At 43.8% G+C, this 25,034-nt stretch overlaps 1 protein-coding gene across 6 annotated transcripts in view; it reads right to left on the bottom strand.

Moving 5' to 3' along the window:
- WDR17 (WD repeat domain 17) overlaps positions 1-25,034 on the bottom strand; it is a 533,217-nt gene that overhangs the window by 236,216 nt on the left and 271,967 nt on the right. For all 6 annotated transcript variants that reach the window (XR_003852810.1, XM_029578099.1, XM_029577946.1 and 3 more), the window contains one exon: positions 16,501-16,665. Coding sequence is in view for 5 of the 6 variants with exons in the window: in XM_029578099.1 (XP_029433959.1) it covers positions 16,501-16,665 (165 nt within the window). In the remaining variant the exon portion in view is untranslated. The remainder of the gene's footprint in view (positions 1-16,500; positions 16,666-25,034) is intronic.

Raw genomic sequence — 25,034 nt, 5'->3', positions numbered from 1 at the left:
AAAGTGGATTACATTCAGGTACTGTAGGTATTAACCCTATGTTTAATCCTATGCAGAAGAAAAGTTTAATTATGATGTCTGAAATAAAGCTTTAAGAGCCAATTTCCATCCAGCTCTAATGTCAAGGAAACTATTAGAGTCAAAGATTTAGCAATAATATATCTGAATCTCTAACAAGGTAATAATATCCAAAGAATTATCAGAAGTAGGAGACAATTCCTGTTAACCAGCCACAGGTTCTTCTTTATTAAAAGGAGGAAGGTAATATATCCTTGACAGTGGTGGTATCGAGTGCTTCAGGCACTCAGGTACTTCCAATAAATATCTTCTGAACATTTCTTTAGTAGAAACCAGTGGAAATTTAGAAAAGTAAATAAAAAATAAATTCCTTCTCCTTGTAGAATTCTCAATTATTTTCCATTTAGTTAATAAAGCAGAGTTGCATACCTGTAACAGGTATTCTCCTAGGACAGCAGGATGTTAGTCCTCACACTTGGGTGACATAATCTGATGGAGCCCCACACGGAAAATTTATGTCAAAGTTTCTAGACCTTTGACTGTCATACTGAGCATGTCCAGCATACCACTATCCACGCAGGTCCCTCTATAGTCTCGTAACATAGAATTACAAAAAATTAAAATAACAAAATTAGGAGAAACCGAACTCTGCTGGGTGGCGGCCAGGTTTTGTAAGGAATGGCATCCTGCTGTCCTAGGAGAACACCTGTTACAAGTAAGGAAATCTGCTTTCTCCTAGGACAAGCAGGATGGTAGTCCTCACACATGGATGAATACCAAGCTACAGGCTGTTCCTGAGCAACAAGAAAACCAACAGGCACCTAACCGGGTGCCAACGGACACAAAAAAACAATGGTGCTGTTGGAAACAGAGGAAGACAGCCTGAACCCAAACAATGGGCCCTAGGCAGGGAGAGTTGGGTTCTACAACTGAAAGGTATTCCGAAGGACAGATTGGCTGAAGCTGCTATCATGTTTGTCATCCCTGTCCAGACAGTAATGAGCTGCGAACGTGTGGAGGGAACTCCACTTTGCAGCCTTGCAGATCTCGACTATGGGAACCATACCCAAATGGGCTACTGATGCCGTTATGACTCTCATGGAGTGAGCCTTGATACGGCCTCCACACTGAAGGTTCGCAAATTTGACAAAATCTGCTTGGCAACTGCAACTCCCAATCTAGTCTTATCGAAAGAGATGAAGAGTTGCGTGGACTGCCTGTAGTCTGCTGACGGCGCGAGGTAGAAGGCTAAGGCCCTCTTGTAATCCAAGCTGTGCAGAGCCCGTTCGCCCTGGTGCAAATGAGGCCTGGGAAAAAAGGTGGGCAAAAAGGATTGACTAATTAAGATGAAAATCAGTCACCACCTTAGGTAAGATCTTAGGGTGAGTATTCAGGACCACCCTATCATGAAATAATTTTGTGTAGGGTGGATACGTCACCAACGCCTGAAGCTCACTGACTCTGCGTGCTGAAGTGACCACAACAAGGAAGATGACCTTCCAGATCAGGTACTTCAGATCGCAGGAGCACAGAGGCTCAAAAGGATCTTGCAAGAGTTGAGTCAACACCACTTTAAGGTCCCAGGACACAATGGGAGGCCACAGGTGAGGCTTCAGCTGAAGCAAACCCCCACTATGGGCTGCATTGAGAAGGGCATACCGCCAAACCCCTTGGTGATAAGTACTGATGGCACTCAGGTGTACCCTGACTGAATTTGTCTTTAAAACAGCCTCCAAAAGGTGCAACAAGCAGTCCACCAACTTCAGAGTGGAGCAGGCAAACGGATCCAAGCCATAGCCTTCACACCAGATGGAAAACCTCTTCCACTTCAGTTTGTAAGACTTCCTGGTGGAAGGCTTCCTGGAAGCTACAAGGACCTGAGACACATCGTTAGAGAGGTCAAACGGTCGCAGAACTAGCCTCTCAACATCCAGGCCATCAGAGTCAATGTCCTGAGGTTGGGATGGCGCAGCTTGCCATGATCCTGCGTGATCAGGTCGGGGGAGGTCCCTAGACTGATCGGTTCTCTGATGGAGAGATCCTGCAGGAGTGGGAACCAGACCTGCCACAGCCAACAGGGAGCAATGAGAATCATATTCCCCCTGTCCTGTTGGAGCTTCAAGAAAGTCTTCATTACCAGGGGAAGCAGAGGATACGCATACAGAAGGCCCTTGCCCCAATGGTGAACAAAGGCGCTTGAGGCTGGCCTTCTGTTTCCCCTGAAAAGGGAGCAAAAATGCTTCACTTTGCTTTTGCAGGGGAAGGCAAAGAGGTCCACGTCCGGGATCCCCCAAAGACTGAAGATGCGATTCGCCATCACTGGATTCAGGGACCATTCATGGGGCCGGAACGCTTGATTCAGGTAGTCCGCCACCACATTCTCCATCTCAACCAGGTAATGGCCCACAGGGGCATGCCTTGGGACTGAGCGCATGACCAAATCTGTACTGCCTTCTGTCACAGGAGGAATGACCCAGTGCTTCCCTGCTTGTTGATGTACCACTTCGTAACCTGATTGTCTGGATCAGGACTATCTTGTTGGATAAGCGATCCTAGAATGCCCAAAGCATGTAGTGGGCAGGAAGTTCCAGGAAGCTGATTTGGCATTCAGCTTCCTGAGCAGACCTCAGACCTTGCATGTGGAGGCTGTCCACATGTGCGCCTCAACCCAGGGTGGACACATCTGTGGTAAGTACAACCTGTGTCGGGGGAGACTGAAAGGAACACCCTGCTCCAGATTGAGTAGACTCTCCCACCAAGACAGGGAGACCTGCAGAGACGACATGACGCAGACACATTCACAGAGATCCCGTGTGGCTTGCTGACATTGAGACCGCAGGGTCCACTGAGCCCTGCACATGAGGAAACGAACCAAGGAACCAGGCTCGCAGGAGATGCCAGAGTAAGTGCCCAATCATGGGGAAGACATGCTCTGGCCTGAGCTGTGTCCAGCTGGGTACCGATAAAGCTCAGCTGAGGCGATGGGCAGAGATGGGATTTTGAGAAGTTGATGACAAACCTGAGAGACTGCAGCACTTGAATTGTCAAACGCAGAAAGCAAACTGGTAGATGTAGTATACTTGGATTTTCAGAAGGCGTTTGACAAAGTTCCTCATGAGAGGCTTCTAGGAAAAGTAAAAAGTCATGGGATAGGTGACGATGTCCTTTCGTGGATTGCAAACTGGCTAAAAGACAGGAAACAGAGAGTAGGATTAAATGGACAATTTTCTCAGTGGAAGGGAGTGGACAGTGGAGTGCCTCAGGGATCTGTATTGGGACCCTTACTTTTCAATATATTATAAATGATCTGGAAAGAAATACGACGAGTGAGATAATCAAATTTGCAGATGATACAAAATTGTTCAGAGTAGTTAAATCACAAGCAGATTGTGATAAATTGCAGGAAGACCTTGTGAGACTGGAAAATTGGGCATCCAAATGGCAGATGAAATTTAATGTGGATAAGTGCAAGGTGATGCATATAGGGAAAAATAACCCATGCTATAATTACACAATGTTGGGTTCCATATTAGGTGCTACAACCCAAGAAAGAGATCTAGGCGTCATAATGGATAACACATTGAAATTGTCGGTTCAGTGTGCTGCGGCAGTCAAAAAAGCAAACAGAATGTTGGGAATTATTAGAAAGAGAATGGTGAATAAAACGGAAAATGTCATAATGCCTCTGTATCACTCCATGGTGAGACCGCACCTTGAATACTGTGTACAATTCTGGTCGCCACAGCTCAAAAAAGATATAATTGCGATGGAGAAGGTACAGAGAAGGGCTACCAAATGATAAGGGGAATGGAACAGCTCCCCTATGAGGAAAGACTAAAGAGGTTAGGACATTTCAGCTTGGAGAAGAGACGGCTGAGGGGGGATATGATAGAGATGTTTAAAATTATGAGAAGTCTAGAACGGGTAGATATGAATCGGTTATTTACTCTTTCGGATAATAGAAAGACTAGGGGGCACTCCATGAAGTTAGCATGGGGCACATTTAAAACTAATTGGAGAAAGTTCTTTTTTACTCAACGCACAATTAAACTCTGGAATTTGTTGCCAGAGGATGTGATTAGTGCAGTTAGTATAGCTGTGTTTAAAAAAGGATTGGATAAGTTCTTGGAGGAGAAGTCCATTACCTGCTATTAAGTTCACTTAGAGAATAGCCACTGCCATTAGCAAGGGTAACATGGAATGGACTTGGTTTTTGCCAGGTTCTTGTGGCCTGGATTGGCCACTGTTGGAGACGGGATGCTGGGCTTGATGGACCCTTGGTCTGACCCAGTATGGCATTTTCTTATGTACTTATGCCCCCTCTTAGGTAGTGTACTTGGCCAATCAGTCATCCAAGTAGGGAAACATGTGCACCCCCCGTCGGCGGAGGTGTACCTCCACTACTGCCAGGCATTTGGTGAACACCTGTGGGGCAGAAATAAGGCTGAGCAGCAACACCCTGTATTAGAAGTGCCTCTCGCTCATGAGAAACCGAAGATACTTCCTGTGACCAGGGAAGAACTCAATGTGGGTGTAGGCATCCTTTAGATTGAGGGAGCAAAGCCAATCTCCACTTTGCAGAGTGGGATTAGGGTGCCCAAATAGACCATCTTGAACTTTTCTCTTTGAAGAAATTTGTTCAAGGCTCTCAGGTCCAGAATAGAGTGGAGCCCCCCTGTTTTCTTTGGAATCAGGAAATAACGAGAATAGAACCCCCGCCCCTGCTGCCGCCGTGAAGCGGGTTCGATCAATCCAGCCATTATTAGGGCAGAGAGTCTGTCAAGAGTATTCCCTGATGCAAGAACAGGCCCCAAGATGGGCATGGGGGAGAATCCATGGGGGACACCCAGGAAGTTTAACTGGTACCCTCGACAAATGATGAACAGGACCCACTGGTCCGAGGTAACCTGGATCCAGTGGTCCACAAAAAGCCACAACCGACTTGTGACCGGAGGGCATGGCGTCAAAGGAACAGTGGTAAAGCTTATGCTCCCTTGCAGCCAGAGGCCTAGAGGTCCTTTGCTGCCGAGGGTGGCCCCAAGAGTTCATGCGTGGAGTTTGTGTGTGCAAGGCAAGAAGACAGCATTTCCTCTGGCAATAGAAGGACCATCTGGAGCCCTGGCACGAGGATTTCCTGGCTGAGGACGGTGGATCAGACGTACTGTCCGACAGATGCTGACCCTGTCTCCAAACAGGTTCTCACCAGTACAGGGCAGGTCCGCAAGCTTCTCCTGAACCTCCGGCTGGAGGTCAGATGCTCAGATCCATGCCATCCTGTGGGCCCCAATGCCCGAGGCTGCCACTCTAGCTGCCATCTCAAACATGTCATAGGTGGACCTCACCTCGTGTTTACCACACTCCAGGCCCTGTTGGACCACTGCCACAAAAGCGTCCTGCTGTTGTTGGGACAGGCGTTTGGACAACTCCTGAACCTGCTTCCACAGGTTTTGGTTGTACTGGGTCATATACAGCTGATAGGAAGCAATACTGGCGATTAGCATGGCACCTTGATACACCTTTCTACCCAAGGCATCCAACGCCCTATACTCCCAACCCAGGGAAGTGGAAGCGTGGGTGCGGAAGCGCTTGGTCTTTTTGAGGGCAGACTACCACAACTGATTGATGTGGGAGCTGGCGCCTCTCAAAACCCAAGGCTTGCTGTACCAAGTAGACTGCATCTGCCTTCTGATGGAGATGGGGTGTTCTCAGATCCGAAAGAGTAACTCCTTAAATATATCGTGGCTGGGAATGGCCACTACCTCTTTTGGGGCATCCACAAATTGGAGGAATTCCAACACCTTATGTTGAGCGTCCTTCTCTGTCACGAGTTGGAACGGGATGGCTTCAGCCATGTCCCGAACAAAGCCCGCAAAAGTTAGATCCTCTGGAGGAAAATCCAAAAGGAACGGACGCTTACTGCCCATGCCCTGGCAACCCTCAAAGATTTTCTTCAGCAAACTTTTACCTTTATGATGCCTCATAAGAGGAAAGGAAAACAGAGTTTTCCCATCTGAACCTCAACTTTCTGCCAGACAGAGAACCATCCTGCAGTTCGCTTCCCCCATATTACAGATGAGGATGCCGAGCCCCGCTGGAGGAATGGGGAGGGGGGGAGCCCCAACACCTCCTGGGGATATAACGTTGAGCCCTCCAGAGCCGCGGTTGCAGCTGTAAGCATTTCACCTTAACTCCGTCGGCCAGCTGGTGCTACAGGGGAAGGAGTCCCCAGGTCAGACCCGGGAAGATTGGCAGCTCGGCGCAGTTGGGGAATGGGAGAGGTTTAATGGTGCCTCCGCCGTGATAGAAGAGAGAGAAGCAGCAGGAGGAACTGCAATAACACCAAATGCTGAAGGAGTGGAGGTAAATAAAACCTTTTTGAAGCCACTAGAAATTAAAAAATCAGCTGTTATAATGCTGGAAGTCCCTTTGGGACCTAATTGTGGGGCTTGCCGCTGGGCATAATGAACAGGCCTATAGGGTCGAAAATACCTCCCACAAACAGAAACAAATAGAGGGGAAGATGACATAGATTAAATTAAATAAGAAATTGGTTCTGGAAATTTGCCTTGGTTCAACATTGACACTGAGCTTAGCCTTTCTGAATCCATGACAGAATTGGTAGACTGTTTATAGACCAATGATTAAAAAATGCAGCGTCAACAGCACTTGTCTTTAGTGCACAGTGGCATAGCAATATGATGGTCTTATTAAATGCTATATATTGAGCAACATATGAGTAGGAGGAATTTTTCTTGAATATAGAGTTGCTAATAGCCCATACATTTATGGGCTGCCCATAAAAATGCAAGAAAATGGACATGCATAATTAATGATACATTGGTTTCTTATAGCAGACCATGAATATGTACGCTTCTTTTCTGGCTACCTTTGACATCATCGAAAGCCAAAAGTGATAGGTGCCGGGTTAGAAACCTCTGTCTACAATTCGCCTGCAGAAATACTTAGAAGATGCTTCCGATGATGAGGGCCCGGGCCCAGAAGCTGCTGCCACTGCCACCGCCACCGCCACCATAGCTCAGGCCAAAGCTGAACTGGGGCTAAGACAATGCTACCCCTAGGATAGGGGACCATGAGAGAAATTTTGGGGTAATAGTGTCTAGCGATCAGAAGACGGCGAAGAAATGTGACAAGGCAACAGAAAAGCCAGAAGAATGCTGGAATGTACAGTGAGAGGAATAACCTGTAAGAAAAAGGAGGTGATAATCCCCTTGTACAGGCCCTTGATGAGGCCACACCTGGAGTACTGTGTTCAATTCTGGAGACCATATCTCAAAAGGATAAAGAAAGGATGGAGGCGGTCCAAAGAAGGGCAACCAAAATGGTGTGGGGTCTCTAACAAATGACTTATGAGGAGAGGCTGAAGGACCTAAACATGTATACCCTGTATGAGAGAAGGTGCATGGGAGATATGATACAGACCTTCAGATATCTGAAAGGTTTTAATGATACATGAACTTTGAACCTTATCAACTGGAAAGAAAACAGTAAAACTAGGGGTCATGAAATGAAAATTCAGTGGGAAGTCTCAAAACCAATGCCAGGAAATATTTCCTCATTGAGAGGGTGATGGATGCCTGGAATGCCTTTCCAGAAGTGATAAATACAAAAACAATCACAGAATTCAAAGTGGCATGGGATAAACACTCTGGCTAGAGGACAAAAATGAAAAAAACAAAGAAAGTGTATGGGGGTAACCCACTTGGGTTGACAGTTACTACCCTTATCAGAAGCTCAGGGATCACTACCTTCAACCAATAAACCTTGATACTTTTGACATTACTGCAACGTTACTCTCCACTTTGATGGTAGGGCGGAAAAAAAAGGGTTAGTGCAGTTAGTGTAGCTGGGTTTAAAAAAGGTTTGGATAAATTCTTGGAGGAGAGTCCATTAACTGCTATTAATAAAGGTGTCTTAGAGAACACCTACTGCTATTACTGGCATCAGTAGCATGGGATCTAACTTAGAGTTTTAGTACTTGCCAGGTACTTGTAGCCTGGATTGACCGCTATTGGAAACTGGATGCTGAGCTTGATGGACCCTTGGTCTGACCCAGTATGGCAATTTCTTATGTTCTTATGGAATTGGATTCAGCAATCAACACAGGCCCCAGCTTTATGGTCTGGGGGTACTGATATGCAGACATAAGAGAAAAAGCACAGAACTGCTTCTATGGCCAAGTCCAAAAGCAAAGCAAGTCAACATTGCTGGAATTTTCTGGAAGGATCCTAATCCAGTAAAATTGTTGCTAGCAGTAATCGTTTATGGGTTTGACAGTTGCTTGGTTTTTGATTGTAAATATTTCTACTCTAATCATAAGGATTAGGTGTAACAGCATGGACTACCTGGCGCGGTAGATATTTCCATGAGAAGGTTGCTGGGCAGACTGGATGGACCATTTGGTCTTTTTCTGCCATCATTACTATGTTACTATGAGAGTGTGAAAAGAGGAAAGCAAGGGGGAGAAGAGCATGTCAAGGGAAAGGGGAAAAAGAACATCTGCCATGGCGAAGGAGAATGTGCCAGTGAGAGGGTAGAGAAAGTTAAATGTTTATCATTAGTTTATTTGTTAATTGTTCTTAATTGGTTCTTAATTTATTCTTAATTGATATTTTCTATGTACACCTGAATTCTTATTGACTGTAAAGCTTGTTGCTGATTTATTGTTTATTGTAAACCGAGGTGATGTTATTAATGTGCCGAGGTATATAAAAAATCACGAAATAAATAAATAAATAAATAAATAAATAAATAAAATGGGAAGAGGGAGAAAGAATAACGTGCTAGGTAGGGCTGCCAATTGCCTGTAAGTTTATGAGTTGCTTATAAAATCAGCAGAAAAATGGACCTGTCCATAATGTTCACAAATATCTTTACAACACCCATAAATTTCTGGCTGATTGGCAATCTTAGCTGCATCTCTCTTCTGTCTCCCTCTGATGTTCACCAGAATCTGGAAGAAATGGAGATCTGTCAAAGGGATGGGATAATTTCTGCAAAGCAAATTGTTTTTCAATCAAGAAATTTTAAGTGATGTACAGGAAGATATGAGTTTTGTACACCAAAATACTTAAAACCAAAAGGCCAAGAATAAACAGAAAATAATTGTGGATAAAACATTGACAATACAGTCTGATAAAATCCAAGGAAGACAATTTTCAAAGGAATTTAACAAAAGAGTTGCCTGGGAAAATTCCCTGGACTGAAAATTGCCCTCCCCTCTGTAGTTGAAAATATACATGCTGTGAAACAGTGCATGCAATTTTTGCCACAGGAAAAAGGGACGAGGCTAGACAGAGAAATCCCCTATTCATACTTTACTTTGCATTCTCTGCATGTGCTCTAAAGCAAGTTCAATGCCATAGGTAGAACATTGCCATTGGTCCTGAATTTTCAAACAGAATTCTGTGGGGAGTTTCCTTTTGAAAAATAGCTTGCAGCTACCCAGTCAATTTCTAAATCGGATCGAAAACCCAGAATAACAAACAGGAAAAGCAAAACAAGATAACACATCTGATCATGCCTTCACAGCAATGGTGTCAGATCTTCTCAGCACATATATAATGGATTCAGCTTCAGCTCTGTGCATATCCTGGAACTTCAAAAATTCCTAAACATTTTGAGCTCTGTTTTTCAGATGATTTTGCTCATTCTCTAGCTATGGTGAAAATTCATTTTAAAGTAGAGCTCTCCGTGCTTAGCATCTGGGTCAAAAATAAATGAAATAAATATCTGTATTCCCAAGTTGCACCATTTTCTAGGATATTTGCCTCTTTACTTCTGACACCAGGTGCATTTCTAAATTCAAATGAGAAATTACTACTTACCTGAAATTTTTTTTTAAGAACAGATAGATTAATCCAGAACCAGTGGGCTATGCACCTCTACCAGCAGATATAGATGGAGCAAAGCTGACTATTTATTTATTTATTTATTTATTTTGAATTCTTATATACCGATATTCCTGTAGAGTGTACAGATCATACCGGTTTACAGTATAACAAATAACCTTCGCATGGGAGCGAATACAATGAACATTTGTGAAATTGAAACTTATAGACAACAAGTAACATAAACCACCCATGTCAATATACATATATATATATATATATATATATATATCTCCAACCAAGTACTGCTTCAACTGAACAAATATAATATAGAATAACTAAAAACTAATATTGACTAACATATGAAATAGGGGTAAATTACGGAAGAATGGGGGGGACTAGGTGGAAATGGGAAAGGGGGCGGAGGGATGGGGGGGGAGAGGACGAAAGCAATGTGGAGTTAAGAGAGTAGGAGGAGGAGTGTGGAAGGAAGAATGGCTAATGATAAGGCCTGGGACAGGACTGGGTTGAGCACTGCAGTGTGCTCCAACTCAAACGAGCCCTGGTCATTGTCCAAAAGGCAGTATCAGAGTGTGCTTAGGACTCATGAAAAGCTTGACTAAAGAGCCAAGTTTTAAGTATTTTTTTGAAAGTCTGAGAGCATGGTTCTTGACAAAGATCCGGGGGCAGCGTATTCCATAGAGAAGGCCCTGCTGTTGATAACGCTCGCTTTCTTAGGGTGGTTTTTGCAGGAGGGGCATACAGCGCGCCTTTGTACGCTTTTCTAACCGGTCTGTCTGAGGTGTGTGGGCGAAGTTGGCTGCTTAGTTTGAGAGGGGAGATGTTATGGATGTCCTTTTGGATCATCATGAGAACTTTGAAAGAAATCCTACATTTAATGGGTAGCCAATGGAGAGATTGGAGGATGGGAGAGATGTGATCTCTTTTATTGGAATTGGTGAGTATCCTGGTGGCGGCATTCTGGACCATCTGCAGTGGTTTGATAGAGATCGCAGGGAGACCGAGGAGGAGGGAGTTGCAATAGTCAATTTTTGAGAGGATGATGGATTGCAAAACCAGGCGGAAGTCTCGTACGTGCAGTAGAGGTTTCAGATTTTTAAGGACTTGCAATTTGAAGAAGCATTCCTTAGTGGTATTATGGATAAATGTTTTAAGATTGAATTGACTGTCCAGAAGAACCCCTAAATCTCTGAGGAGGGAGAGTGTTTGATAGCTGTTTTGAGAGCTGCAGGGATATATATACTATTCATGCAGGAGGCTGCCGGATCTCTGTGTTGACCCAGACTAGCCTCACTGTTTAAATTGGACAAAAATTTTTGAAAGATGGAGGGCAGGTTTCATATATACGAGTTTAAAACCCCAACCAGGGTGAACTCAAATTTGTACATATAATCATAAACCGGACCTCCTCCATCCAATTTTTTAAGAAATGTGCAACCAGTTCAAACACCTCTATCCATTTTCTTAGTGTGATTTGTTCATTTTTTTTTCTTTCATAAACAGCTGACTTCATAAAATGATTTTAAAAGTCCCGACTTATCTGGTAATAGTTGACAATGGGTTGTGTTAAAAATCCCATTTGTTTACAAGAACAACTCTGAATCTTTTACGTTTCTATTAAGTTAAAGTTAAACGAGGTATGGAACAAGCTGTTGTTCAAGCTAGATTTGGCAGTTGTCAACTATTACCAGATAAGTCGGGACTTTTAAAATCATTTTATGAAGTCAGCTGTTTATGATATTTAAAAAGAAAAAAGAAAAAAATGAACAAATCACACTAAGAAAATGGATAGAGGTGTTTGAACTGGTTGCACATTTCTTAAAAAATTGGATGGAGGAGGTCCGGTTTATGATTATATGTACAAATTTGAGTTCACCCTGGTTGGGGTTTTAAACTCGTATATAGGAAACCTGCCCTCCATCTTTCAAAAATTTTTGTCCAATTTAAACAGTGAGGCTAGTCTGGGTCAACACACAGATCTGGCAGCCTCCTGCATGAATAGTATTGGAATTTTGAATGACAAGATTCACAGTTTGTGACCTATTGAGTGTTTACAGATTTTATCGAAAATAATCCAGAAAGGGGTTTTTTGAATGTGAATTGGATAGTATATTGTAACTCCCCAAAAAATGTCTTTGGGTGCTTGTTTCTATTATGGGATATATATACTGACATCACAGTATATATATCCCTGCAGTGATATCAGCCTGCCCATATTCTCTACAAAAGCCAACTGTGGACAGACTAACAAAAATTTGATTAATAAAAGACAACCATTCCAGTACTCAGCCAACAGGAAACACTGAGCTCAGACAAAGAATGTATTAACACTAGTCTAGGGACTAGATTAACACTTACCAGTAACTCCTGGAACACACAGCCACGCAGGGGGACCAAAGCACAATCATTCGGCAGCCAAGGACGGGAAGCAGGATTCATCTGTCTGTTCTAAAGAAAAGGAAATTATCAGGTAAGTAGTAATTTCTCATTACTTAACGTCTAGACAGATGAATCCAGAACCAGTGGAATGTCCTCAAGCTACTCCTGAATATGGTGGGAGGCTTCCCGCAGTCCAGTCAAAACTGCACGGTCAAAGGCTGCGTCCTCCCAGGCCTGCACATCCAGATGATAATATCAGGAAAAGGTGTATAAAGAGGTCCACGTCGCAGCTCGGCAAATGTTGATACGGGACAACAATCTAACTTGCACCCATGACACTGTCTGAGCCCTAGTGGAATGAGCCCCAACCTGACTGGGCAACGGCTACTCAGCCTCCACGAACGCAGCCGTGATTATCTCCTTATCTAGTGAGCTAATATTTACTACCACTGTGGAGGACAAACAGGTGATCCATCTTCCTGAGAGATCTAGAAACCTCCAGATACCTCACAATAATATCTCTTAACATCCAAGTGTCGCAACAGGTGATATTCCTCCTCATCTCTCTCCCTATCCAGAGACTGCAGGGAAATGGACTGATTCAAGTGAAAATCTGACACCATTTTTGCCAAAATGGAAGGAACATTACGCAGATGTATCGCATCTGGAGTCACTCGAAGGAACAGCTCCCAGCAAGACAAGGCCTGCAACTTGGATACTCTATGCATCAAACAAATCGCTACAAGTAACACCGTTTTCAAGGTCAGTAACTACAAGGAATGGTTATACATCGGTCGAAATGTAGGGGCCATTAAGAAATCCAAAACCAGATTAAGATTCCACAAGGGCACTGGTTACCGCAAGGGAGGATGAAGATGTTTCACACCTTTCAAGAAATGGGCCACATCTAGATGAGCCAAGGATACACCATTCACCTGACCCCTAAAACAGGCAAGCGCCACTACCTGTACCTTTAAGGAATTAAGGGCCAACCCTTTATTCAATCCATCCTGCAAAAATTCCAAAATGAGCAGGATCTTAACTGAATGAGGCAAAAAGTCCTTGATCTTCAAACCAAGCCTCAAATACTTGCCAAATCCAAAATTAAGCTAAAGAAGTGGAGAACTGTCTTGCTCATAGAAAGGTGGCAATTACAAAGTAGAATATCCTCGCTTCAGCAAGCAAGTCCTTTCAAGGGCCAGACTAATACAAAATCGAGTCAAATCTGCATGAAGAACAGGCCCCTGCCGTACCAGATCCCTGGGTGATGGACACCGGAGGGGGGGATCTGCATACCATGGTCTCCTGGGCCAATCTTGTACCACCAGAAGTACCATCCCCCTGTAACTCTCAACCCTCTGAACCATTCTGCCCAACATGCGCCACAAGGGAAAGGCAAACGGCAGCTTGTCCTCCAGCCATTCTAGCACAAGAATATTGATACCCAATGACCTTGGATCTCTCCAGCGACTGAAGAATCGAGGAACCTTCGCATTGGGAGAAGTCTCCAGAAGGTCCAGAAATGGAAGACCCCAGCGATCCATTATTAGCTGAAACACCTCATTTGGCAATATCCATTCTCCTGGGTCTAGACTCTGCCTGCTCAGAAAGTCTGCTCTTACATTGTCTTTTCTTGCAATATTTGAGGCTGTGATCTCCTGAAGATGAACTTCTGCCTATTCCATAAGTTGGACTATTTCCTGTAATATTTGCTGGCTCTTGGTTCCTCCCTGCCTAATGATGTAAGCCACTGATGTCGCATTGTCCGACATTATCTGGACCGCTCGACTCTGCAACCTATCGCCAAACTGCAAGCATGCCAACTGGACTGACGGGGCTTCCAGCCAATTGATGTTCCAGCACCCTTGCGCTGTCAGCTCCTGACAGTAAGTTCCCCAACCCTGAGTACTAGCCAGTCCAGTGATTTTAGGGAAATCCCCTTTCTTATAACCAGCACTGTATTTGAGAGAAGACCTCTATCGGCAGGTAGAGCCAAATCAAATAGTCCAGAGACTGTGAGTTCCAACAAGAAAGCAGAGTGCGCTGAAGAGGATGAATATTCACTCTTGCCCATGGCACCACTTCCAGGGTCACCGCCATCAATCCACACTGTCAGGTGTACTGTGTTCATCAATAGACTCACCTGTGCCAACAACCTCTGAATACAACCCTCCAGCAGGAAAACCCTCCCCTGCTTCTTGTTGAACCGAACACCAAGATACTCTAGCAACTGAGATGGCTGAAGACCCAACCATGCTCCTGCAATAAGGAGATCACCTTGCGCATCACCAGGAGGCTCTCTTCCAGAAACTTGGCCTGAATCAACCAGTCGTCTAAGTACAGGTATACCAGAATCCCATCTTTTCTCAACTCTGTCGCCATTACCACCATAATCATGGAAAAAGTTCTGGGCGTGGTGGCCAGACCAAAAGCTAGTGCTCAAAACTGATAATGGTGACCCAAACCACGAAATGAAGAAAACATTGGTGCTCTAGCCAGATGGGAACAATTGGATCCCCTAGCATGACCTCTCATGCTAAAGGAGCATGACGTCTGCTTATCCTCTGGCAACCGAGGAGCCAGGGGCTCGTCCCACTTATTGGCCATTTTCTCCAACTCATTCCCAAACAAGACAGATCCTTTAAAGGGCAACTTCGTAAGGTTAGCCTTGGAGGTGACATAGGCCGACCAGTTTTCTCAGCCATAACTGATGCCTGGTCACTATTACCAAAACCACCCCTATGACTGAGGTGCGGACCAAATCGTAAGTTTGCATCTGAAAAAAAGGCAGCTGCTGGCTCTATAACTGCCCTGGAATTCACTCCAGATTCATCGACCTCCTGAGAGAGACGTAAACCGGAGCGAGCCACCAGAGAACAACAAGAAACTATCTGCAAGGTCATCACCACTGCTTCAAATGCTTGCTTAAGGATGGCCTCAATCCTTCTATCTTGCGCATCCTTCAAGGCTGCTCCTTCCTCCATGGGCTCCCAAAAACTGAGCACATTCAATGAAGTCCAGATTGTGTGCATAGGCAAGAGCGTGCCTAAATCAAACACCGCTACCAACTGGACGCCCAAGCAGGCATCCAACTAAGCATCCAAAAACTGGGTGTACAACTGAATGCACAGCCAGAGGCACTCGCATGAACTGACAGTCCTGAAGAAGGCAGCCTAATGCGTAGGAAAACACTCGAAAACGCTGTTGCGGTCTATCACGTGGCACACAGAGAAAAGCATAAGAGTGGGGCCTAGCCCAAAAGGGCTGCTCAACCTGCCAGGCTGCCCTACCTTAAACTCCCTCGGGGCGGGAATGAACATCGGATTGGCACGCCAAACAAGGAGACCGGAGAAAGGAGGAAGTCCTACAAAAATACCCTCCTTCTCTGTTCTCTGTTTTTTTTAATTATTATTTTTATTTTAAGTTTTACCTGAGCTCAGCATGTCCCAGATGAGTTCATAGTCAGTCTCTGGCTCCAGGGGAGATAGCATGTACCGTAACTGCGTTCAGCTTCCTGCACCCGCTGCCTTTCAGGTATTTTAACAGCTAAGTCCACACCCAGCTTAAAAACCAGCTACTGGGCTCTTCTGAGGGACCACGGAAATAACCTCAGGAATTCTCAACTGGGGGAGAGACCATTTGGTATCACTGCAGTAGAGCGAGGGGAATTAAATTTCCTTCTTTCTTTCTCCTTATAAAACTTGAAGCAATCCCCAGTAGGGAGATGCACATCCACCATTTGCTGGAGACTGAGAATACTGGCAGGCTGATGTCACTGCAGAGATATATATACTGTGATGTCAGCTTTGCTCAGTCTTCAACTGCTGGTAGAGGTGCATAACCCACTGGCTCTGGATTCATCTGTCTGGACGCTAAGAAACAGGTATATAGCAAAAATGTAAACTAAAATATGCTATCACAATAAATATCATAACAAAGAAAATATAAAAAATATTATATGGCAGCTTGTTTTGATTACAATTGAATATTATAGATGTATTAATTTGTTGTAAAGATTTTAGTCATTTGTAATACTGTATATTTTGTAAATGTACATGTATGTTTCATTTATGAAATGCAATCTGCTTTGTATGAACCTGATCCAAAATTTGAAAAGGGAGAATACAAGTGTTTAAGTTAAATCAAAATAATAAATAACAAACAATTAAAATTCTTCCTCTACAATTTAATAATTGTGAGTTATGGGATGGAGTGCAAATACAGAAATACATACCCATCATCTGAGCCACTGCAAAGGATTCCTTCCCTCAGCGGAGACCACCTCACATGAAACACTTTGGCGGTGTGCCCAGTAAAAACTTTCAGGGGCTGATCAGAGCTGGTTGCTAAGTAATAGACACGGACATTTTTGTCCTCACAGCCTGTTGCTATCATGTCCCTGTAAAACAGCAAATGAACTTTCAATTTAAAGGCTTCCCCCTCATAAAGTTGAAAGTAATACAACATTTACAGGGTCATTTTTAAACCTTTTTCTACAGATAAAAAGGTATTTACCCAGGTTAAACATTTGTCTGAAAATGCCCCTTAGAGTGGGTAAAAAGGTGAAGGGTTAAGTCAGAGGAAAGAAAGTATGCACAGGCATTTCATTTTGAGCCTGCAAGCTTTTTTTTTTTTTTTATAATACAAACAAGATCATATTGCCAGCAAACAATAAATGTAAAAAAAGAATACAAAAAGAAATACAAAAGAATATGAAAAAAGTAAAACCACAGTAAAAAAAAAATTATAAATTCTGTTCCCAACTCAGATAAGTTCATAATAAAGTAACATGGAAAAGCAACAACATTTTCATCAAACAAAGCTTAAGAAAGGAACCCCTTTAAAATCCTCACTAAAAGAAATAAAAGAAGACCCCATATTACCAATGAGGAAGAGAACAACCCCTTCAACTAATATAACTCAACCTCATCATTGGACTCCATAACTACCGTATATAACATTAGGATGCCTGACCCTAACCCGGTACATTAGCTTTTCCACAGGCTTTGAAACCAAGAAAATAAAACAGGCTGAGATAAAGAATTCTGCAAGTTAATTTTAAAAGAGAAACTCCCTGTTTTGAAGCAAATACAAAGTATGCATGTGAAAATATGCACAGGGATTTCAAACCAAAATCCCATTGGCTACTTTCCCTTCCCCAACTCCCTGGAATGAAGTGGAAAGCCGATATTGAGAATACTCACAGCAAGGGCCTCAAGGCACCAAGATTTACCCACGCTCTAATATCTAAAAACAACCTTTTGAAATATCTGTAAAACATTTATACACCCTGCTATAGGAATCATATAGCTCCAAATCAAAAAGGGGCAAACTTGTGAAAATTCAGGTTTTATTCTGTAGATTTTGTGAACAACAGGATTACATCTCCATGCATGCAATGGGGTTAAATCTGGTCTGGTTCAACCCATCCCTTTTGATAAGAAGCTATATCATCACTATAATCAATGGAGAAAAAGGAAACAAAAAATAAGTACTGCTTTCCCTGCATAAATGGATTTGAAAGTTGCCAGAAGTTGCATTTGTTGATGTTAAGTTGGATTTGCTGGGAAAAAAGTATTTAAATCTTGCAAAAAAAATTTTGCTGAAGGATTAAACTATTATTATATAAACCAGTTTAAGGTTAGCATTTAATTCTAAGTTTATAATTATGAGTGTGAAAAGGTCACTTACTTGGGCTGAGAAGATGAAATAATTGGCTCCTCGGCAACTAATCATTGGTGTATGATCTGAGAAGATGTAAAGGGCAAGCACTACTAGAAACAAGATTCGCTGAGAGGGTAATTTTTAACTTCAGAAGAAGACTGTTATGAAATATTTTTGTTTGAAATAATTCCTAAGAAAGTGCTAACAGAAAAAATTGCATTTGCTGAGGTCCAGTTGGAATCGCTGGAAAAGACCATTTAAATATTGCAACAAAATTTGTTGGGGGGATTAAGCTCTTATAGGTGAATTTAAAAAACTCGGAACGCGCCAAAACCAGGAGATACCCACACAAGTTCGGCCAGCGCAAGCCGAGCAGATTTTATAAGCCTCCCATGTACGCGCGTATCTCCCCCTATGCGCACACATAAGTTTAGAAAAAGCAGCAGAGCATCAGCATAGTCTGGGCGGGCTTTGGACGTTCCAAGATGTACACTTGAAATGTATGTGTGTGTGTGTGTGTATATATATATACACACACATATACACGCACTGGTGCACACTTGCCGCGTAAATTTACTTCTGTTATGGATGCCGTGTGCGTTTTAAAACAAAAAAAAATTTGGCAATTCACCGGTGCTTTAAGGGTTGGAGCTAACGGGAGAAAGGGAGGCTAATAAATAGGGGGGTTTGGAAGTCCTATCCCTCAATTGGGCAAATTTGGAATGAACTGGTAAAACGGCAAATAGCATCAGCACGCTTCCCTTGCAACATTTCCCAACGTATGTGATACAGTATTTGTATACACATGTACTACCCTTAAGAGAAACATGGGGGTAACCTGCACGGAGCGGCAGTTACTATCTTGGGAAGCTTGCTGGGCAGACTGGATGGACCATTTTGGTCTTTTTCTGCCGTCATTACTATGTTAGCGCATCTAGGGTAATTTATATCGTGCACGCATATATACACCTATCTTATAAAATGACCATGTCCCTGGGTGCGGGTTGACGAAGGTGCGCACATTTTATTTTATTTATTTATTTATAAGTTTTTATATACCGAAGTATTGGCGGGGGCCTTCACTCCGGTTTACATTTTTAACAACGCTATACATTGAATTCAAAGGAACATCTTTAACAGAATTAAAATTAAAAAGAATATATACAAAAGACCTGTTAAAGGTCTAAGTTTGTCAATACTGTTAAAACATGGACATACTTTAACAGACTTACAATTATAGCGAATATATACAAAAGATAAGGGGGGCTACATAAACAAGAGTGAGTATCAGATCTTGGGAACAATACTGACAGTAGGTTAGTGATACATTGTCAAGTGATAAGAATGTTAAGATGATCAGGTAGTGTGTTGAGTGGATGGGTACTGGGTTGGAGGATGAGCTAAGGGGAAGAAAAGAGGTTGGGTCTGGAGGGGGAGTTTAATGGAAAGAGGAGGGGCAATGTGGTAGTTAGGGCGGGTGGAGGAGTAGGGATGAAGGGGATTGTCAAAGTCGTTGGTTTAACCTATTCAGTCTTTGTATGCTTGCTTGAAGAGCCATGTTTTGAGTAGTTTTTTGAACAGTTTGGTGTTGTTTTGTAGTCTGAGACTGGAAGGAAGAGTGTTCCAGAGGAGAGGTCCAGCTATTGAAAAGGCCTTTGCACCTGTTTAAAAGTTACCATCCCTGTGTCTACCTATTTGTGGGCTGGTTTAAGGTTAGCATTCATTCCAAGTTTATAAGTGTAAATTTGCAAATATTACTAACTTAATCTGAGATGAGAGATATGATTCCTGGCAAGTAGTCCTGGTAGAGTAGTTCCCACTCTACCCTCCCCATCTACTACCAATCCAATCGCATTTTTTGATATATATATATTATTACCTCCATTAGCAGGAAAATCCTCAAAATAAGAGTCAATTAGTGATTTTGAATAATATGCAATTAACTTTGATTTTATCAATTGACTAATTTTATTCCTATTTCTGGTGTTTGACAAACAAAAAATTTACCTAATAAATTTAGAAACATTATATTTAAAGACAATTAATGATCCAATTAAAAATATCCTTAGATGTAAACATACCCACTCCTTAAACACCTTTAAAAACTTTAACAACTCCACAAATATAGAGATGCAGTCGTTCAGCAGTGAGACAGGGATTAACCAGTCTTTTCACCAAGGGCCACATGTATGGTTTTCGATCTGCTAGTAAGAGGTTGCAAGTATACACCCAATGCAAAGAGCTCCTGGCTCTCAGAACGAGTCTGAAGTCTGGAGAACAAACTGGTTGACCTGGAGGAACTGAGACAGACAGAGAGGTATATAGTGGAGACCTTCATGGACCAGGGTAAAGCATTCCCAACTACAGACTTGCAGGCCTTGTGCTAATTCAAAGCAGCAAGTGACTTGAAAGGTGACCATCTCCTTGGTGTAGCATGAAGTGATACTGTAACTAGGAACGACCCTCCAGATGATGCTGTATCTGTTCACAATGAGAATGTGTCTTCAGGGGTGTGGTCCCTGGAGCAATGGGTTAGGACTGCAACTATATTTAACAATTTGATCATTAGGAATGTAGATAGCTGAGTGGTTGGTAGGCATCAGGCTCCATTGGCAACTTGCCTACCTGGTATGAAGGTAGTAGACTTCATATATTACCTAGGCAAGATTTTAGAGATTGCTGGGGAGGAACCAGCTGTCATGGTACATGTAGGTTCCAATGACATAGGACGGTTATTCCATGCATCCACCACTCTCTTTATAAAGAAATTATTTCATAGATTACCCACTTTCACCCTCATCTCATGACTCTTTGTTAGAGCCTTATTTCCACTGAAAGAGGCCTGCTTCCTATGCATTGATGTCTCCATCATATCTCCCCATTCTGCTTTCCTCTAGTATATACATGTTTAGATCTTTAAGTCTGCCCCATATGCTTTATAACTAGAAACCTTCGTTTTCAGTTTTTATTTTATTTTGCCTGTGAATTTCAATATTAGAACAAAAGAGAAATCTATGGAAAAATTAGTTCCCATTGATTTTTCTCCTGTCCGTTATATCAAACATTTTTTCACTGACTTTTATTGTTCTAACATTGAAATTTCCAGGCATAATAAAATAAAAACTGAAAACGAAGGTCGCTATTTATAACGAAGACTATTGACCATTTTAGTAGGCAGCCTCTGGACCAACTTCATCCAGTTTATAAGTTATTGAAGGTGCACCATTTTGAACTATACACGATATTCCAAATGAGATCTCACCAGGGACTTATATGGGGCAATATCACCTTTTTCTACTGCCCATTCCTCACAAACCTTCCCTCCTTCTTTCCCAGCCACAGACACACATTCCCTTCCTCTTTTTCTCTCCCAGCCACAATGACACAGACACTCCCCTCCCTCTCTTTCTCTCCCTCCCAGTCACAAACACATACACACACACACCCTCTCTCTATCTCCCAGTCACAAAGACAGACACACTTTCCATCTCATCCTAAACTGAAAGACACATTTTCTTCTTCTTCCAAAGGCAAAATGTACTGATCCATAAACAGACAAACATTCTGTTGTTGTGCTGCTGGACATATGCTCACTCAATGAGTATCCGCCAACCCAGAACTGCCATATCATTATGAAAAGCTCTTTGTTGCTGTCAGGCCTTACGCAACTTGCATCAGAGTCCCCTTCATGTCCCATTCCCACCCTTTCTTGGCACTCCTACTCTCTAGGAGACTCACCGATTCCATAGCCAGCTGCCCCTCTCAAACTTCAGTCCACCCACTTCACATAAAAGCCCTCAGAAAGCTAAGAATAAACTGAAATACAATTACAAAATAGTAAACTTCCCATACAAAAACAGCACTAACTGCCAGCACTCCTGAGAAAAGGGTGCATCAGTTTGTTTGTAGGAGGTAGACAGGCAACCCTACCAATGAAAAGGCAATACTGCAAATATTACACTAGGCTCTAAAACAACAATACACCTCCTATTAGGAAAATAGAATAAGCCAGACTACTATAGATACCCACACTAAAACTACATACTTAGTAGAATACCTCACACCTTGGTCACACAGGTAGAACACAGTCTCAGCAATTACAGAATAAAGAGACCATAATTATAAACAGAAACATACAAAAACTGAACTGGAAACTGCAACAAACCAGACTCTGTATTATGCAGTGCAACAATGTAAAAACAGAAACTTTGAAATTCCTCATAAACCACCAAACAATAAAATAAAAAAATATAAAACATCATTCATAACAGTAAAACCAAAGTAATAAAAAGAAATATTTCAAACAGTTGAAGAATAGAACATTCAATAATTAAAACCACAGTAAAACATTATAATCTTATTCTGGAATGACGGTATATAAAACGCCTGCCAAAATAAATAAATAAATAGATAGATAGATAGATAGATAAATAAATAAATAAATAAATAAATAAATAAATAAAAACCCATGTTTTTAAATTTCCAGAACAGCAGATACATCAAACACTACCCAATAATTAAAAATTTTAAAATCCTCCACTCTGAGGATTGTCATGGATTAGTGGGAACAAAGGGGGGGGGGGGGGGGGGGCGGTTGCTGATGCACAAACTTTCTTCCCTCTCTCGCTAACACCCGCACACTCACACACACAGATACTCATGTGCTCTAACACACCCAGGCTCAAATTGTTTGGATTACTTACCTGGTAATCCCCTTTTCCTTAGTGTAGACAGATGGACTCAGTACGAATGGGGATAGTATCCGCGTGCTAGCAGTTGGAGACGGATCTGACGTCAGCACGGGGTATATAGCCCCACAGGAAGCGCAGCGATTCAGTAATCTTCCTTGCAAAAGCTGTTATGGATGTGTGTACTGACGCCCAGTGAAAAGTGAAAACAGGATTCCCCTGACCGATTGACAGTGGCTGGAGACCGCCAGCATTCACAACCGGAAAGCGCAGAGACTGGTAGAGTGTACGCTCTTATGTAAACAAATGCCCGGCTTACCTGGAACCGGTGAACCCCATGTGCACAGGCAGCTGGGCGGGATGCTGAGTCCATCTGTCTACACTAAGGAAAAGGGGATTACCAGGTAAGTAATCCAAACATTTCCTGGCGTGTAGCCAGATGGACTCAGTACGAATGGGATGTACAAAAGCTTTACTCCCCGCCGGGGCGGGCGGCTGCCTGAGGACCATGTAGTACCGCCCTTGCAAAAGCCGAGTCCTCCCTGGCCTGGACATCCAGATGGTAGAACCTGGAAAAGGTATGAAGGGAGGACCACGTCGCTGCTTTACAGATTTCAGTCGGCGACAGCATCCCGGATTCAGCCCAAGATGCTGCTTGCACTCTGGTAGAATGAGCCTTAACCTGTAGAGGCGGCGCCTTCCCAGCCTCCACGTAGGCTGCTCTGACAACTTCTTTAATCCAGCGGGCAATGGTGGGCCGAGAGGCTGCGTCACCTTGCTTCTTCCCGCTGTGTAGGACGAACAGGTGGTCCGTCTTTCGCAGGTCTTGAGTCACGTCCAGATACCTGGGCAGCAATCTGCCGATGTCGAGATGGCGTAATAAACGGCCTTCTTCAGATTTCTTCAAACCTACCGTGGTAGGCAAGGAGATAGTTTGGTTAAGATGAAACTGTGAAACCACTTTAGGGAGAAAGGAGGGAACCGTCCGAAGATGGATAGCTTCCGGAGTGATCCGTAGAAAGGGCTCACGGCAGGACAGTGCTTGTAGCTCAGAGATGCGTCGTGCGGAGCACACCGCCAGCAAGAACACCAACTTCAAGGTGAGAGACCGGAGAGATAAGCCCCGAAGGGGTCGGAAGGTGGATCCCGCGAGGAAATCCAAAACAAGATTAAGGTTCCATAAGGGCACAGGCCACTTTAGTGGCGGACGAATATGCTTGACCCCTTGCAGGAAACGAGAAAACATCTGGGTGCTTGGCGATGGTCTTGCCATCCCTCCTGGGACCATAGCAAGACAGTGCCGCAACCTGAACTTTGATGGAGCTGAGGGAGAGACCCTTCTGAAGCCCATCCTGCAGGAAATCCAACACGATAGGTATGGTGGTGGCATGTGGATTGGTGCCATGAGTGTCGCACCATGCTTCAAATACTCTCCAGATCCGGACGTAGGTGAGGGATGTGGAAAACTTGCGAGCTCGGAGGAGTGTATCAATCACGGGCCCCGAGTAACCTCTCTTCTTCAGTCTAGCCCTCTCAAGGGCCAGACCGTAAGAGAGAATTGAGCTGGATCCTCGTGGAGGATGGGACCTTGACGTAGAAGGTCCCGGAGAGGAGGCAGGGGAAGAGGCTCCCCTGCCAGTAGTCTTCTCATGTCCGCGTACCAGGGTCGTCTTGGCTAGTCTGGTGCCACTAGAAGAACTAGGCCCCGGTGTGTCTGAATCCTGTGGATGAGGGCGCCCAGCAGAAGCCACGGAGGAAAGGCGTATAGTAGAGTCCCTGGAGGCCATGGCTGGACCAGGGCATCGATGCCGTGCGAAAACGGGTCACGCCTGCGGCTGAAGTATCTGGGTACCTGAGCATTGGACTTGTCCGCCAGTAAATCCATGGCCGGAATCCCCCAATGATCGACGATCATCTGGAAAGCTGTGGGGGACAGCTGCCACTCCCCTGGATTCAGGCTTTCCCTGCTGAGGAAGTCTGCCGTGGTATTGTCCTTCCCGGCAATGTGGACGGCGGAGATGTCCTGCAGATTCGCCTCTGCCCAAACCATCAGTGGGGCGATCTCCAGAGATACTTGTCGGCTTCTGGTGCCGCCCTGCCGGTTGATGTAGGCCACCGTGGTGGCGTTGTCGGACATCACTCTGACAGCACTGTGCCGTAGTCTGGGAGCGAATCGAAGGCATGCCAAGCAGACTGCCCTGGCCTCCAGGCGATTGATGTTCCACGTTGACTCCCCCTTGTTCCATCGCCCTTGCGCGGTGAGTTCTTCGCAATGTGCTCCCCAGCCGCCCAGGCTGGCATCCGTGGTGAGCAAGGTCCACGTGGGCGAGGACATCTTCGACCCCCTGCTCAGGTGGTTGGACCGCAACCACCACCGCAGCTGGGTCCGAACTCTGGCCGGTAGAGGAAGGTGCGT

Source organism: Rhinatrema bivittatum, chromosome 1, assembly GCF_901001135.1.
Source record: "Rhinatrema bivittatum chromosome 1, aRhiBiv1.1, whole genome shotgun sequence".
Taxonomy (NCBI): Eukaryota; Metazoa; Chordata; class Amphibia; order Gymnophiona; family Rhinatrematidae; genus Rhinatrema; species Rhinatrema bivittatum.
Note: the sequence above shows the minus strand (reverse complement) of the source record. Positions and strands in the feature narration are given on the sequence as shown.